The sequence below is a fragment of the Andrographis paniculata genome, unplaced genomic scaffold (assembly GCF_009805555.1).
Source record: "Andrographis paniculata isolate CXL003 unplaced genomic scaffold, ASM980555v1 Contig65END, whole genome shotgun sequence".
NCBI classification, from domain to species: domain Eukaryota; kingdom Viridiplantae; phylum Streptophyta; class Magnoliopsida; order Lamiales; family Acanthaceae; genus Andrographis; species Andrographis paniculata.
The window spans coordinates 5,248,347-5,266,637 of NW_026137601.1; the positions used below are offsets into that span (position 1 = coordinate 5,248,347).

At 35.6% G+C, this 18,291-nt stretch overlaps 1 protein-coding gene across 2 annotated transcripts in view; it reads right to left on the bottom strand.

Moving 5' to 3' along the window:
• Positions 1–5,813: 5,813 nt before the first annotated feature.
• Positions 5,814–18,291, bottom strand: part of LOC127262443 (uncharacterized) — a 42,415-nt gene continuing 29,937 nt past the window's right edge. The window contains exons 7-8 of one of the 2 annotated variants that reach the window (XR_007841134.1): positions 6,372–6,533; positions 5,814–5,935 (exon numbers count right to left, since the gene is read on the bottom strand). Coding sequence is in view for 1 of the 2 variants with exons in the window: in XM_051291128.1 (XP_051147085.1) it covers positions 5,894–5,935 (42 nt within the window). In the remaining variant the exon portion in view is untranslated. The remainder of the gene's footprint in view (positions 5,936–6,371; positions 6,534–18,291) is intronic. The other variant, XM_051291128.1, reaches the window with a different exon arrangement.

Below are 18,291 nucleotides of genomic sequence, written 5' to 3' on the forward strand. Positions count from 1 at the left end.
AGCAGGCATGACCTGGGCCTTTATATATATAAAAATATGTCTTTATCCCAATAGACTAATCTTTCAAAACAAATTTGGCCTATTTAACCCAAGTTTGGATTGGCCCTATTTAGAAATATTAGTATACTCAACATGTGAATAATACACAACTAACAAATTTGGTTCGGCATCTTGCATGATAAGATCCCAGTGGTTGTTATTATGAAAACAACCCCTCGTTCAGTGCAAGTAACATCCAATATTTTTTTTAATACCTGAAAAATATGCCAATAAGTTCATTACATTACATATAGAAGTGATACAAAATAATTATTCTTTAACGGTTACGTCAAAGCAAATAATCAATGAGTTCATTTATGTAGCTACTTACTATAATATGAGCGTAGCGATTTATGGGAAGTGCAATGATCTACACCACCTACCTTGGCATAACATTATGTGATACACATAAATGCTTATAATGCAAGCAAATCGTACAAAATCAGATAAAAACATTTAAAACATATGCAATCTCAAGATCTGGCGCCATTGCCTCTAGAGCCTTTTCTGGAGACGAGGTTTTATTTCCTTTATGTGTGCTATAGCTCAATCTGAAAAATTAAACCTTCCAACATTGAAAAGTTACTCTTATGACAATATGGATTGATAGATCGATTTAACAATGAAAACCACATGAAATGAAATGAAACAAATGTAATGTAATTCAGCCCCTAATAAACCCAAGATGCGACCAAACAACTCGGTAGCCCCTATCCTCTTGCAACTATGGATCTACAGCTATTTCGAAGACAAACCTTAGATTTATTTGACTAAGAGTGGACAAGAACACATTACTCACAAACTCAAAGAACAGTCCAACAAAGGGACGTAGGACACACGGTCAGTCTGCTCGTCACGGGAAACAAGATCACCGGTTCTCAAACTTCACAAGAACCGAGTGAACTTACCTTACTGAGAATATTAAAGAGAAAAGAGAAAGGGAGAAGATATGAATGAGAGAATGATATAAGATATGAGTAAGTAATGGCTGCGCATAACAACATATGTTAGATATATTAGATCAGAATCAATGGCTTGTATGGTTCCTCACCTTGAACACCTTCCCGCGGGATAATTCCCTTCGCTCTCACACGGAAGCACAAAATATAGAAACAAAGAAAAACAAGCACAAGGTTCACTCAACTTAGTGAGATGTGTATTTCTCTCAAACTCAGGTAGTTTACAAATGAGGATGACTCTTCTATATATAGACTCTATAATGGGCTGGGCCTAACACATGTTAAAGTATATTTATTCGGAGAAGCTCTATCTATGTAAAAATATGGATAAGGATAAAGTTTGTCTATTCGGATAGACATCAACTTGGTCAAGGGGCAATCTGGGCATTCCTGGAATATTCTGGAATGTTCCGGGAGGTTACTATTAGCCCATTCGTTCTCGATAGCCTTCTGATTCAATACTCAGCTTGATGTTGGTCATGAAAAGAACCTCATCAGATGGATGTGGATCAGCCAGACAAGTGGGGCCTTAGAAAATTAGCTTGGTTCTTACATTTGGGCTTTGGATAAATTTGGGCCTCAAATATCATACGTCGAAATTAACAATACTCCCCATAGCTATTTGTCTTAAAATTTCATTGAGTGTTTACAGTCTTCATCGCTGAAAATAAAATTACACTCTTACCTAAATAAAACAAAATAGTCAGTAAATAATTTCAAAAATTGCAACACATCATTGAAACTTACAACTACTACAAAAATAGGTACTATGTTAATAATATGTATTACAATATATACTTTTCATGCACGACTCAAATTTAGTAGAATATAATACTTTTCTCCAATTTTTATTAATTCTCTAGCCATTATATCTCTAATGAAGTGAAAATGTACATTAACATGTTAAGTTCAATCATGAAATTCAAAATTCTTACACAATTGAACACAGGACCTACTATTCAAAAAAATAGTAGCAAAATTATGCAGATAACTGATTTCAGGGATTAAGCCCTTGATGAAAAGGTTTTGAGAGATTTTTAAAATATATTTAAGATAAAGTATAACAAATAATATATGTATAAAAATAAAAATAAATATCATAGGTCTTCCTATATAGTAATTCTAACAATATTGTCAAAATTAAAAAATTTCTTTGACCGGTGCGTGTTCAAGTCGGACTAAGAGAATATGAGAATTTGATATGTTTGATTAAAAAAGTAGAATGAATTAATACAATCGAAGGGCTGAAATTAATCTAGCTTCTAAAACATAATTTAGTCCAACTTTAAAAACAATAAAATATGTCTAACAGGGTAGAAATTGGATGAAAAAATGGATAGAAGTGATTGTGAAGTGTAAGCGAGTATTTAAGTGATAGAGAGGACGGAGCAAGGTGTTTTTGTATTTCCAATGACTCATGACTTTATTGGTATTTGACCTAAGGGATTACAACGGAACTTTACATCCATAACCAATAATATTATTTCTAAGCGAAGCCGTGGTCACTGGACCAATATGCAAACACATATGTCTTATTAATCATTATCAATTTGTTTAACTAGTGGCCCTATCTCTCTGATCTTTTTCTTTAATTGAGGTTAAATTAAACTCGTAACTAAGCAGGTAGATAAGGCTCTGTGTACATAATTGCTACCTATACCCTGTTAACAATGCAATGCAGCATAGTCATAGATAGTTAAGTTCCATAATATTATCAAGAATCTAATTTAAACAACTCAAGTGTGAACATGAAGATTTATCCCTAACCACATAAATTATGTCTTTTTAATTTTCTACATTACTCTCGGATTAAGAATTTATTGTATTTTTTCTGTCAGTTTCAAAACAATTAACTCAAAAATTATGAGAAATTGTGATATTTTTCCCCGCTAGTTGCGGCTCATTATTAAGGTATATAATTTCATGACATTAACTCATCCACAGTCATTTCTACTACCGGAATTGGAAATACCACATGAGGAGCATGTGTGATGATGTGGCAACACTAAAGCTTTGATGGACTTTCCAGAGCAAATGTGGGTGTTCAGGTGCACTTGTTCTAGCCTCGGCTTGGAAATTAAAATAATTTATTAAATTCAAGTTTTATTATTATTATTTTTATTTTTCAATTTTTTTTATATTTGATTCTCTCGCCAACTTTCGATAACTGTTGCATTTATCTTGTGTGTTAACTGAGTTCTGCCGAGCATTTCATATCTTCACATGAAATTCTGTTCTAATATTTTCAACATGTCCTATAATCAGTTGACCATTCCGCCATCCATTTTTGTCATTCTTGTAGCATGTTGGAATGGAACAAAACAAGCTCTGCAGCTAACGACACCATCCTTTATACACATTGCATAAATTCCTCTTTGGTGTCAGTATGACAGCGTGACAACACTCAGCATTTTTGTTTCATATGCCAAAAGAAAGAAAAGGAAGTTTGTATTAACTAGATAGGATACCAATTGTTGATCATAGTATTGAGTTTGAAATAGATTCCACTAAGTGATTTTGAGTTCTTGAACAAATAACAATGGGTTTGGTTTGCCCAAAACCTTCATGGATCTAAAATACCAGAGAAATATACAAGGGATTTTGAATTCAATATGGAAGAATAGAACTTATTGAAATCCATCTTCATCTTTCTATATAACTTTTTAAATCAAAGTTAAATTCAACTATTACATAATTTTTTAGATCATAGAATGTCCACTAATGATAAAACCATGTGGGGAATTCTTTGACGAAATTTGTATTAAATGTAAAAAAATAATGAGTGATTGAATGGATGGTATGCCAAAACATCTAGAAGTATTGAGATGTGTAGTCATTTGTGATAAAGTTGACTAAAATTGTTTTTCTAAGGAATAAAAAAACCATTCATGCTAATGATACCTTGGGATTTGGCGATACAGTCATGATTATGAAAATTTTGTGGAGTCAAATTTTTTAAGTGTGAAGGTTCGGTAATTCTTTGAAAGAAGTTAAAGTAACAAAGTGGGAATAGAGAGAATCGAGCTTTTTACATTAGTTTGAGAAGACTGAGCTTCTTAAATGTTGGGTAATGGAGAAAAATCATAAAAAGGTAAGAATCTATTGTTGGTAGGAATGACACTCTTTGGGAAATCATAGTATTTTAGAATTTGACGACTTGATTGATTTCAAGTGCTCATACACTTACAAGAATGAAAGATTTGGTTAGCCAATAAATGATTGGATATGGTTTGGATTTCTCTTAAAGTGGAACTCACTTTAGGAGTCTAACGTTTCCAATATTCTTCACTTTACACAAGAAAACTTTCAGAAAATTCTTTTAAGAACTCTAAATTATTATTTCATTTCAATAAAAGATTAATAACATGGGCTTTTTCTTTTTTGGGCCGAGATAGAAAATTTGCATGTCAAATTAAGTTGGTATGGATTGAGATTAGAATTGAACTAGAATTTTTTAAGTGGAGAACTAAAGTAACGAATTCAATGAACTGTTAAGGAGTTGAATATCAATATCAATTACCAGCAGTATATCTAAACTTTTAGTATATTTTTTTTTTTTTTTTGAAAAAGTCAATCATCTTGAAAATTTCAAATAAACAAAATAGATAATTTTATTTTTTTGCTGTTGAATAATTCTTCTATGGTCGAAGCCTTAACCTAAAGTAGAATCTTGCTGAGATGATGCCCCTAACTTCCCATTTCCGCTGCCGGAATATTTTTTCCGAATATTACTATTTTATAGAGTAGTGACTAAGTGCCGACAAAACCAACAATACTTGCCTAAGTAACTACTGGGACAACATTCATCCTTTCACTCACCTGTTTCTTATAAGCATAAATTCGTTTAATTCATGCTTTAATCACTTCATGAGAGTTTCTCACATCTTCCCCATTGTTTACATTACAAATATCCAACCTCACATTGCTATCACTTATATCCATTAGCTCCGTGTAAATACACAGGTGCTTATACACATCTTGTTCGCTTAACAACTCACAATTTGTATTCGCTTACACGAAGAAAAGCCATATTTCAAATACACGTATACAAATTGCAATAAAGGTTAGTTACTTCGAGATTCCTGGAACATTGGCAATATGGCAATTTACCTATTATTAATTTCGAATATTTATTACTCCCTCCATCCCACTTACCATGTCCACCTTTCCATTTTCGTCCCTTCCACTTATTCTGTCACTTTCCTTTTTGTGGAAAAGTTTTATACTCATTTTAAAAATTTTACTGCAACTTTTTTTTTTAATTTTAATTATACTGATCAGTTATCTTAATCTTAATTTATTATTTTTTTTATTAACAATAATTATTTATAGTAATATATTTTTAATTATTTACTAATTATATTTTTCATAAATTCCTTTATATATAGTAAATGAGACATCATATCTGGGACGGAAGGTGTATAATAAGTTTTGACGAAAAGAAAAATGAACATGCAAATAAACCTTACATGGAAAAAAGAAATGTAGCGGCAACCTAGGTTTTTTTTTTTTTGGGGGGGGGGGGGGGTGGGTGGCGAAGGAAGGTTAAATTTAAGTCTGGTCATGTACTGAGTCAAAACAATTCGAATTGGGTTTGGTGATGCCAAGACCCCAGCCTTGCAAAACGGTGAGGCGAGCAGCCTGGTGCTGCCGGTGCACTGCCAGGACGCCAAGGTGCCATGAAAATCATGACTAAAGTAAAACTAATATTTAAGTGCTATATGTTGCTGATGATCACCACAAAATACGAAATAACATGCTACAACATTTGCATAACATACAACCAACAACATCTTCTATAGAATTATATCAAGACAACATATTCGGTTTACAAATACCATATACAGTTTTATTTATGCAGAATCACACTCTGCAGGTGGTTTCCCCTACTTCTCTCACGACTCACCCTCGTCATGGGGCAAGCAACCAAGAACAATCTGCAATTGAAGGAAATATAATGTCATAAAAGATATATTTCTGGGATGAGTTGGCTACATATATTTAGTTTGGAGTCCAATTTCACAAATACATAGAAGAGAGATCACAACAACACATGAGAAACAAGAAAAAGAAAGAGACACAACACTATTGCATAAAGTGGAACACTTGATGAACAAAAAATTCTTTCAATCAAATATTAACTTGTCACACTAATGACTATATCGAATGTAAGCATTCTATTCTAATTTATTGAATAGTAGATGTATATTTTATTAGTTATGTAGCAACGACTTTAGTCATTAAATTAAAATCAACATCTTTTGCTAAGCTCGGTCATTTTAATTCAGCTACAGTAATTTCTCTATCAGTATTTAATTTTGTCACAAATTTAGTGGTGCCAATCGTAAACCTTCTTTCAAGAAAGGAACTAACCTGTACAGAAGATGCAGCGATCATAGGTCCTGCAACTATACCACCAAATGCCGTTCCATCTGGCTGAAGTAAGGCTGTAGCCAGCCTTCCATCATTGCAACTTTGAAATCCACCTCTAGATGGAACAAAGGAACCGACCATTGAAAGAATTTGAAACGGACCCTATACACACAGACACATAAAAAAATAAAAAATAAAAAATAAAATATTATAAAATAAGGATAGATGACCAACTAGAAAAACATGCTCTGATCAAAAGGTAGCGATATTTATTACTTGAAGATTAAATATTTAATCGTACTTTAAAAAAGTGCAATTCATAGCATAGCATTGAATTGGCCATATAATTGATAAAACATCCAATTCAATGATTAGTGTCATTCCCAAATTGAATATAAGTGCAACCATAAAATTGTTAACATCAAAGGCAAGTAGTAGAATAAAATGTCATTTAAATGGAATATTTTCTGTACGATTGCAGATGGATGAAAAAACATTACAGAAGCACGCAGATAAGCACAAAAATAATTAAATAAACAAAATCTGAGAAAGCACAAGTAAACAAACCAAAGGTACCCTCCTAGCAAACTACAATGAAAAGTCAATATAGATTTAAGCAATTTAGGAAACCTTGTATATTCTGTGTTCCCCATATTCCGCAGGTAGTCGGATTGTGGCGCCTGATAACGTCCCAGTGGTTGTTATTAGGAAAACAAGCCCTGGTTCGGTGGTAGTAGCATCAACAATCTTTGCTAAGAGATCCTGAAAAATATGCCACTAAGTTCAGTACGTTACAAGTGGAAACTGGTAGGAATAAGACAAGATCTCATCAAGGTAAATAAACTATTGTTTAACGGCTATGGAAATATAAATATGTGTCGAAGCATCATCGTCAAAGCAAACAATCAATACAGTTGATTTATGTAGCTACACACTAAATTACAAGTATAGGAATTTATGGCAAGTGCAATGATCTACACCTTCACGACGCATGGCATGAAATTATACAATACAAATATAAATGCTTCTAGTGCAAGCAAATCATACAAAGTAAACAAAACACATGTAATCTCAAGAGTTTGAACATGAGAAATAATCATTATATTGAAATATATAACCTGTCCTTCATTGACTGAGATAATCTTCATTTTGAAGTTTTCCGCGTTGGAAGAATCTGCAAGGACACAATTGTCAGCGGTAGTGTTTAGAGTTGAATCAAATTCTTATAGTTAGATCACTATTTTATAAAATGCAAAGAGATAATAAGTATCTCTCCAAGATTAGATCTTATGCTTACCTGAGGAGTGGTGCTCGGCAGGAGGGTTGGAGGACAACTCACCCACACCAGCTGGAATGGAGGTCGACCACCCACAGCGGCAGGGGCAGGGTTGGAGGTCGACCCCCAACAGCAGCTGGGGTGGAGGATGCACCCCGCAGCCTTAGCGTGGAGAACATTCTGAAGACGTATGGGGTTTGCCTTGTGCGCGCCATAGATTGAGGAAGAAAATGTGAAAATTAAACCTTCCTACTTTGTGAAGTATCTGTGTAAAAATATACGAAGATTGAGGAACAAAGCGAGAAGAAAAGGCAAATATACATCTATAAATTTACAATGCCCCAAATGGCCAAATGAATCGTCTAACACCAAGTTCAGAAGATCAGAAATGAGTTCAAAATATTTCTACAAAAATGGACCAGCAGTTTTTTACCTCGGATTACGAAACGGAGAAGATGAAGGAAGAGGCTGGACTTTAGGTTTTACACAATGCTGAGAAGTAGGCAAGACCTAGGGATGGCAATAGGTAGGGTCCAACCAGACCCAAGACCCGACCCGACGCGAATACAGATGGTTGGACCCAAGATTCGATCCGAACAATACCCGACAACACCCGACCCACCAGGATTTTTTTAAAATTCTTAATATTTAATTTAAAATTGGACCATTACCCAGACCCGACACATTAAAATTTATATATTTTATTCAAAAATATTATAATAAAATAATAAAAAAAAAACTAAAAACATTTTTTTAATACAATTTAATTTTTTTCATATATATAATCGGATTCGGGTCGAGGTAGGATCCACCATTTGACCCGAGACCCGACCCGGACCTGATAAGGGTACACATTACCCGACCCCAAATAAATGGATTGGCCGGAGCCTGTTCATATTAGAAATATCATTATGCCCAACTAATATATTTGATATCCAAGAAATTGTAAAGGCTTTAGCAAAAAAAATGCAAAATATGATTCCACTCTTATAAAATACGAAAAAATTAGATGTAACATGTCTTTGATCCAAGACCCGTGTACAATCCACACAGTGAGCATCAACACTCTTACAACCAATAGAGACGAACAAAAGACATACGCCAAATGCAACTATAAAATTTGCAATCAAGGTTAGTTATGTTTGGATTCCGGGCATGGCACCAAGGGACTATGATATCGCCTAGTTGACATAGTGCCCGCCATGTTGATGAATCGGCCAACTTATCAATTATAAATTTCTAATATTTAATATAAAATACAAAATATAAAATACTACCTAGATCACTGAACTTTTAATAAGTTTAAAATAGAATATCATCTTACTAAAACTATTATTAATATCTATGAAAAACTATTAAAAGTACTCGTGCATAATCAAGAAAATTAGATATAAAATCAACAAAATAAATTGGTATGAAAAGAGAAATAAACATACAAAAAAACCTTACATATACTGACCAACGACAGTAGTGATGACGCGTGGAGAAAACATAGGCAAATAGAACGAGAAGGGAAAATAAATGTACCAGCAACCTCGGGGTTTTCGGGTTTTAAATTCAAGCTGGGTCATGTACTGACTCAAACAATTTAAGTTAGGTTTGGTGATGCCAGGCCGCCGGCCATGTCAAACAGTGAGACGAGCTGTATTGTGATACTGGTGCACTGTCAAGAGGCCAAGCCGCCATAATAACCTTGATTATGCTCTAAAATAATACTAACATACTAATACTATATATTGGTTTTGATCACCAAAAATAATATCTTGAGTCTAAACGAGTGTATTCATTTGAGATTTGATTGGATTTAAAAAAAAGTCTATTGATTTATATAAATTTAAAAAATCCACCAAATCTATGTGGAGTTTGATGAATTTTATATATTGATTATGAATTTTATAAATTTAATTTGATTGTTTATAAATTTATATAAATTTCATATTATTGTAGAATAATTGTGTTATTAATTTATATAATTAGTATAATTTTATATGAAACATATTTTTAAATTTTATAAAATATTTAAATAATTAAATAAAAATACCAACAAATGTAATAGTTAAAATAAAAAATATATATTTTATTAATGATGTATAATAATTATAGCATAATACTATTTTTATATATTAAATTTTTAAACTTTATATATGTATATATGCATTATTAATTTAACAAGTTTGTCTTAAATAGTAATGGAATTAAATAAATATGGAGACAATAATGTCCCATGGTCAAGTGATTTGAGTTTCAAACTCTCTCCATATCTTTTTTAACTAAATTTATTTGGATATTTATTTTTTGATGTAAAAGAAAATAAGAAATAATTAATAATTTCAATTAAAACCATATATTTTTCAAAAAATTTATAATATTTGCTATTATATTTAAAATTTTTAAATAATTATTATTTTTCGCTAGTATATTTTAGCTTTTGAAATAATTATTACTTTATTAAAAGATTATAGTAATATTAATAAATATTATCATAATGTTTATTACTTATAATAATAATAATAATAATTTTAAAAATTTATCAAAATCTCCACACTGTATTATTGTGAAGTGATTTTGGTTCAAATCCTCCCCATATCTTAAGTGGACCCATTTTTATTTTATTTTAAAATATAAAAATTAAATAAAATAAAAAGATTACAAATTGAAAAAGAATAAAATAAAAAAATAAAAATTATCCATATTTCTGCCAGTTCAGCATCACGTGCCCCCATACATGGATAATTTTTATTTTTGTAATAAAATTAAAAAATAAAATATAAAAATATAATTAAAATATAATATACAAATTATTAAAGGCCGCGTGTTGTTGACCTGGTGAATATGTGGATAATTTTTATTTATTTATTTATTTATTTTTATATTTTAAAATTTTAAAATTTATTTTAATTTTTTATATTTTAATTTTTTTAATTTGTATATTTCAAAAAAATGAAAAATAAAAATTATCCACGTGGTGGACATGTGTCCGCCACATGGCACAGACCTGGTCAAAATGTGTCCGCGGGAATGTCATGCAGCTGCTACATAGGCATCGAGGATTAAATGTGCGAAAGTTTTCCATTTAAATGACTATTTTGAAATCGTCTCCAGTTACGGGACTAAAATGATAAAGAAGTCTGGTTAGGCCTATCCTTAAATTTTTGAAATTATTATTATTTTTCGCTAGTATATTTTAGTTTTTGAAATTATTATTATTTATTTAATCAATTCTAATAATATTAATAACTATTATCATTTTTACGCTGTATCATTTAATTTAATTTTAAATAAGAATTTCATAAAATCCATATAATTTTAAAGTACATAATTTTTGAATACCTCATTATTTAAAAAAAAAAATTAAAAGTTAACGTCTCATAATTTTAAAAAGGCAAAATTGCCAATAACTCCCTTGTGGTTTCGAAACTCAGCGTAAATTCCCCCTCTACTTAAAAAATTGCATGACGTCCCCTTATACTTTAAAAAATGTTGCATGAAACCATTTTGTGGTTTCAAAACTCAGCATAAATCCTTATTTTACTTTAAAAAATTGCATGACGCTCACTTATACTTTCAAAAATATTGCATAAAACCCCCTATCATGCAAAACATATAGATAGTAAATCATCTTCTTATCACACGAGGAAAGTTTCATTGTGGTGAGGTTTCATGCAACGTTTTTAAAAGTATAAGGGGGTACTATGTAATTTTTAAAGTACAAGGAGATTTTACGCTGAATTTCGAAACCACAGGGGAGTTATAAGCAATTTTACCTTTTAAAAAAACTTTTAAAATTCTGAATTGAATGCTTTCAAACTTTTTTACGTGATTCAATCTATTTCTCTATATCTCATCCTTGTGGTGGGGTGAGCAACAAAGTCTACAATTGAAGGAAAAGAGGTTACATGTATTTATTTCAGCTTATGATTTCACATAAAGAAGAAAGAGACACGTCATGATCACATATGGTGATAAACAAACTCCCGCCACATTTAATGGAACATTTGATGAATAAGATTTGTCTTCAATTATATATTACCTTGACACACTAATGGCAAAGAAAATCGATGCATGCTATTCTATTTTACCAAATACTTGGATGCATAGATATTCCTTACATAGAAACTTTAGTCATTAAATTGAAATCTAGATATTTTGCTAAACTTTAGTCACCACCCGCCATGCCGAATGCAGGGGAAGCACCACAAGCACCTGCCAATTGGGTGTCTTATGTTCAACATTTGAACAATCAACAAACTTTTTCTATGCAAAACATGTTGCGTGAGCAACAAAATCTCATGCAGAATATGTTAGATCAAGCTCTATCACTCTTCAACCCACCCAGTCACCTTCAAGGATGTCACTATCCAGGTTACAAGCAAATTTTCCGGGGCCTTCTTATGTAGACAACACCCTTCCAAGTGTCACTACTATGGTCGATAGAGGAAAGACTCCTCTAACATACCCAAATAATGTTCCACTAGGTGTCAGAGCTGAGCCAACCTTCCCCAGAGAAGAGAGAATGGGGGACAGACGCATAATCACATTTCTGTTTTCGACCATATTCCACCCAGGGTGGATCCGGAGGACATCGCTCAAGTTCTGCGGGTGCATTTTGGAATGAACAGACCGGCATATCAGAGGCATTTTCAGAAAGAATCATCAATGAGCATCCCCTCCCGAGGAATTATAGGCCACCTGATTCCACTCCTTCTCAGGAGAAAATGGAGCATCGACCGTTGAGCATGTGGGACGTTTCACGGCTCAACTTAGCTAAGTGGGCAATAATCCGTTTCACAAGTTCGAGTTGTTCGGATTGTCTCTCACAAGAACCACTTTCTCCTAGTTTGCCAATCTTCCACCAAGACAGTTGCAAACTTGGGAAGATTTGGAAGCGGCTTTTCATGCTAGGTTCTTTAATCCTCTTCCGACGGTTTCACTCACAGACCTGTTGGAGATTAGGCAAATGCCGGAGGAGACCGCCTACCAATTCATAGAGCGGATACGACTGATGAAAGGACGTTGTCCAACAGTCATTGAGGAGAGCGAAATGACCAATTTGGTGGTCAGGAATATGCATGCACGACTATGGGAGGCTTTAACTGCCCATGATGTTCGAGATCTGGCCAGTTTAGCATCCAAGGCAGGGAGGTTAGAATCCCTCTTGAGAGAAAAGGATCACAACTTCCGGCGGAACAAGGTCCAGCAGATGGCCAGTGTCGATACGGAGATGTATGCACCAGACGATAAACAAGGGAAAGGTGTTGAAGAAATGGAGGCGGAGATTGTAAACGGCAAGCCCTATGTATGTTCCAAACTAAAACCCCTCCCAGGGGCAGAAGATCGGGAACAACCAACATTTGATGCATCCAAAGCAGATGAGATCTTCAATATTCTGCTAGTGGATGGGCAAATTCGTATCCCAAAGGGACAACGGTTAGCGATGAAGGAGGAAATAAAGGGAAGGCCGTACTGCAAGTGGCATAACTCTTTTACGCATTACACTAACCAGTGCACGCACTTCCGACAGGAAATTCAGAGGGCTATCAAAGTTGGGAGATTCAAATACGTGACAATGGGAGTAGAACAATAGCCCTTCCCGAAAGTAACTAAACAGTAATCTCTGTGTGTTCTTCACAAAGCACACAAAGAGATGATGAAAGAGATACCAAACGGAGGGAGCGTAAGCCAAAAGAGCGAGAGCTTGATCAGGATGATAAGTTCAAGATCTGCGAAACCAGGGTTGCAGAGAAATGGGTCAAAAAGGATGGCTCCTTCAAAGTGGAATTGAAGGACAAAGTGGTGGTTCGAGATCGACCAACACGTAAGCCACAACCAGTCCATGATAAATGGAGTCGGAATAGGAAGCCTTTACCCGTAGATATAGATCCCTGATTTCTAGGTATGAATTGTACGAAAATCTGTAACGCTAACGCAGGTATGCAGCTCGGCGCGGGAGGCGAGCAGACAGAGGGAAGGAGAAGAAGAAGGCATCACCCAAAAGGAAAAACTCGAGCGACCAACTACAGGAACGTTGGGAGATCGAATGGCCTATCAAGAATGCCAGGTGTTTCCGATGTCAATTCTACAGAGGGATCAACATTGATCCCGAGATAGAAGCTGATGAAGAAGAGGCGCCTTAGATAATCTTTGGGACGATTATCCCAAAGGAGACCAGGGTTTTACGTAGCAACATAGTAAAGACCGACAAAACCGGGTTCGAAGTTAGGATGACAGGTATGCGGTGGTTCGAAGAAGAAGATGAGCCTATCTGGGCAGGTCTGAAGGAAGAGGAACCAGAATGGGCAGCAATGGTTGGTAGTCCCGGACATACACACAACAGTCCCCCACCTATGGTTTTTCCACCCATACCAGAAGGAGCGATCCCACACTTGAAACCATTATATGTTAACACTCACATCTATGGTAGCCGATTAATAAGGTTTTCATTGATAATGGAGTTGTATTCAACGTTATGCCTCTCAAAACTTTGAAGAAATTGGGAAAATAAATTGGTGATCTGTCTCCAGTAGATATCGAGATGACTAGCTTCACGGGGCAACCGACGAAACCAGAAAGGATGATGGTGGCCTCTATTGAGGTCGGACCGAAGGTGATTTGAACTGTGTTCTTTGTGGTAGATGCCAACACCACTTACTCGATTCTGTTAGGGCGAGATTGGATTCACGCTTCCAAATGCGTGTCTTCTTCTCTACATCAGCAGATCATGTTTTGTGAAGGAGATCAAGTGTTCAGAATGGATGCCAGTACTAATCCATTCGGCTCCACAGAAATTGTGGAAGAATCCGTACTTTATTCTGAGTATGTACCTCCGATCTCACAAACAGCTTTGGTAGATGAATATCCTTGGAAGAGCTGTAAGCTCACTGCGCAGGGATATGTTTTACATTAGAAACATTTTTCTTTTTTGTGGCTCTGTTGTTAGCCAAAAATGTTAAAATTATTAAAGTTTAATTATGGAAGAAATGGGTGAATGCGGCTTGTTGATTAGATAGTTTTATTTAAACCAGTTAATGGTTAGACTAAATGGCGAGGAAGGTTTCAGCAATAATGTTGATGGAGGAGAAGGCTTTCACTGGCCTGACCTGCTGGAGAAAATATAACCTTCCTTGTCAACCCAAGATCCGCTTATTGAATACAATGTAGGGACCGAATAGATACCCAAGATAGTCAATGTTAAGGGTTTGTTGTCTAAAAACCAGCAGGAACAAATGGTGTCGGTAATTCGGGACCATATGGAGTGTCTGGCATGGGACTATTCTGAAATGCTCGGATTGGCTCGCGATTTAATAGAGCATAGGTTGCCTATTAAAAAGGGGTTCAAGCCATATAAGCAACCACCAAGAAGGATTAGCCCAGAGTTACCTCCACAAATCAAAGGAGAAATTGAGAAATTGTTGAAAGTAGGGTTCATTCGACCCTGTCGATATGCAGAATGGTTAGCCAACATTGTCCCGGTAACCAAGAAGAATGGAAAGATTTGGATTTGCATTGACTTTAGAGATCTCAATCTAGCTACTCCTAAAGATGAGTATGTAATGCCCATAGCTGATATGTTGATCGATTCGGCAACAGGACACCGAATTTTAAGCTTGATGGATGGTTATGCAGGGTATAATCAGATTTTGCTGGCAGAAGAAGATATACCGAAAACCGTGTTCAGGTGCCCAAGAGCCCTGGGGATCTAGGAATGGACGGTTATGCCGTTCGGTTTGAAGAATGCTGGGGCAACCTACCACCGGGCAATGAATACTATCTTTCACGATTTGATTGAGCAGTCAATGGAGGTGTACATTGATGATGTGATCATTAAAGTCTACTGACGTTGATACACATTTAGGCGACCTAAGAAATGCTTTCCTGCGGATGAAGCAATACAACCTTAAGATGAACCCAACAAAATGCGCTTTTGGAGTTTTGGCAGGAAATTTCCTGGATTTTTTAGTGCATGAAAAGGGGTTAGAGGTTGATGCAAACAAAACTAAGGTTGTTCTGACAGTGCGACTCCCTCGGTCGGTCAAAGAAGTGTAAATTTTGTTGGGTAAAGTAAATTACCTGAGGAGGTTCATATCAAATGTTGTAGGAAAGTTAAAACCCATCAGAATGTTGCTAAAAAATAAAGCAACTATTTCTCTTGGGGTCCGGAGCAGCAGGAGGCATTAAAAGAGATTAAGAAGGCATTAACAAAACCGCCAGTGCTGGTTTCCCCAAGAGGAGACCGACCTCTTAGACTTTATGTGGCAAACAACTTTGATATGGTGAGTAGTCTGCTGGCGCAAGAATGGGAAGACGGTAAAAGAAAGGGCTATTTACTACTTAAGCAAAACTCTAGCAGGGGCGGAGCTGAATTATACCATGCCCCAAAAAATGTGTTATTCTTTAGTCTTTGCATGTACTCGATTGGAACACTATATTCTGCCAAGAGAAACCGATGTGGTTTCCAAAGTGGATCTTATCAGATTGATTGTGCACAGACCAACCATGCAAGGAAGGTTAATGAAATGGGTGATCAGATTGGCTCCCTTTGCATTGCGACATCGACCTATCAAGGCAATGAAAGGGCAGGTAGTGGCCGATTTATTGGCTGAATTCACGAACAACGAACCAACAGAAAACAAAATGGTACCCTATATAGGTTCTAGTCCTTGGAAAATATTTTTTAATGGTTCTCGTTCAAAAAGGAGGTCAGGAGCAGTAGTTATATTAGAAGGACCGGGTGCCCGGAAGATCAGTCTGCAACTCCAAATGGAGGAGATGACTCATAACTCTGCAGAATATGAAGCACTGATTTTGGGTCTTGAGGTACTCGTGACTAAAGGAGCGCAGACGGTTATGATTTGTGGAGATTCTCAATTGGTTATCAATCAAGTATTAAGACGGTACGCTTGTAATTATCCTCATCTACGTCAATATCGAAATTTGGTAGATTGCATGTTATATAGAACTGCGGAAGTGGTTATTGAGCATGTACCAAGAACAGAGAATCGACAAGCAGATAATTTGGCTCAAAATGTGTGTCAGCAAATAATTATTGGCAATATTGATACGAGTACTCATTGGAGAACAGAAATTATGGTATATCTGGAATCACAAAATTTTGCGACTCATGTGGGTATTCGATTGAAAGCATTACGCTTTCAACTTATTGAAGGGGTTCTGTATAAGCGAACCTTCGAAGGAGTATTATTAAGGTGTTTGGGACTAAAAGAATCCATCAAAGTGATGGAAGAAGTACATGGTGGAATTTGTGGAGCACACCGAACAGGATTGAACATGCGATGGGCTATTCATCGTTTGGATTTTTATTGGCCAAAAATATTTGATGATTGTATCAAATTTGCTAAACGGTGTCAGGAGTGCCAAAGACATGGCCCGTTATACCATCTGCCAGCAGTGGAACTCCAGGCAATGATTAAACTGTGGCCATTCAAAGCCTGGGCGTTGGATCTAATAGGGAAAATTCATCCGGCTTCAACAAAGCAACATTCGTTCATCTTGGTAGCTACTGACTACTTCACCAAATGAGTAGAGGCAGTCCCTTTAAGGAATGCGATACAGAAAAAAGTGATCGAGTTTGTGCTTAATCACATTATTTATCAGTTTGGAATCCCTCACACTCTTACGACCGATCAGGGTTTGATGTTTACCGGGGAGAAGTTTATCGAGTTTTTGGCCTAGTTCAACATCAAACTACATCATTCTTCGCCTTACTACCCACAGGCTAATGGATTGGCCGAAGCAGCAAATAAAATCTTCATCGGCATTATAAGGAAAATGGTGAAAAGAAATCCGAGGAAATGGCATACATTGTTGCCTCAGGCGCTGTGGGCCCATCGAAATAGTAGGAATACTTCTACTGGATTTTCTCCCTACCAGCTCACGTTCGGGCAAGATGTTGTACTTCCTGCGGAATTTATTGTATCTTCACCCAGAATAGTTAATACAACAGGGAATAATGATGAGGCGTATGTACAAGGGATCTGGCGACGACTGGAGGAGGTGGACACGGATTGATTGAATGCTCTGAATCAAATGGTTAAACAAAGTGAGATCAGAGCTAAGCATTATGGGAAAAGAATATCTCCTAGAGTTTTTACAGAATGAGATTTGGTGTGGAAAACAATTCTGCCAACATTTAAGAAAGTGGATCAGTTAGGTAAATGGTCCCCCAATTGGGAAGGTCCTTTCATCATTCACAGAGTGATTGGAAACAGAGCTTTTATTATTGTGAATCAGGAAGAGAAGTTGGTACATGAGAATATAAATGCTAAGTATCTGAAAAGGTATTTTCCTTCCTTTTCAGAACATTGTCATTAATTCTTATTACAAGAGATCTAAGAACCCTTCAAGGGTTCGAACCCACAAGAATGGGTTTTTATTCATTATCCGAAAAGGTGACACAAACATGATCATCTTCTTGTTCAGAGGCTTTGTCCCAACTCGCGGAAACCATTTTAGGTTCCTCGTCCAAGAGATCATCTAGGTCGAGACGATGACGATCCCATTGGTCTTCCATTTCTTGAAGATCTTGTTCGGTTCGAACTTTCATATCTTGTAAAGATTGACTTTCCCGTTCAACAAGTACACGCAGCCTGGAGAGTTTTGATCTTTGCTGATAGAAAATATTGTTCC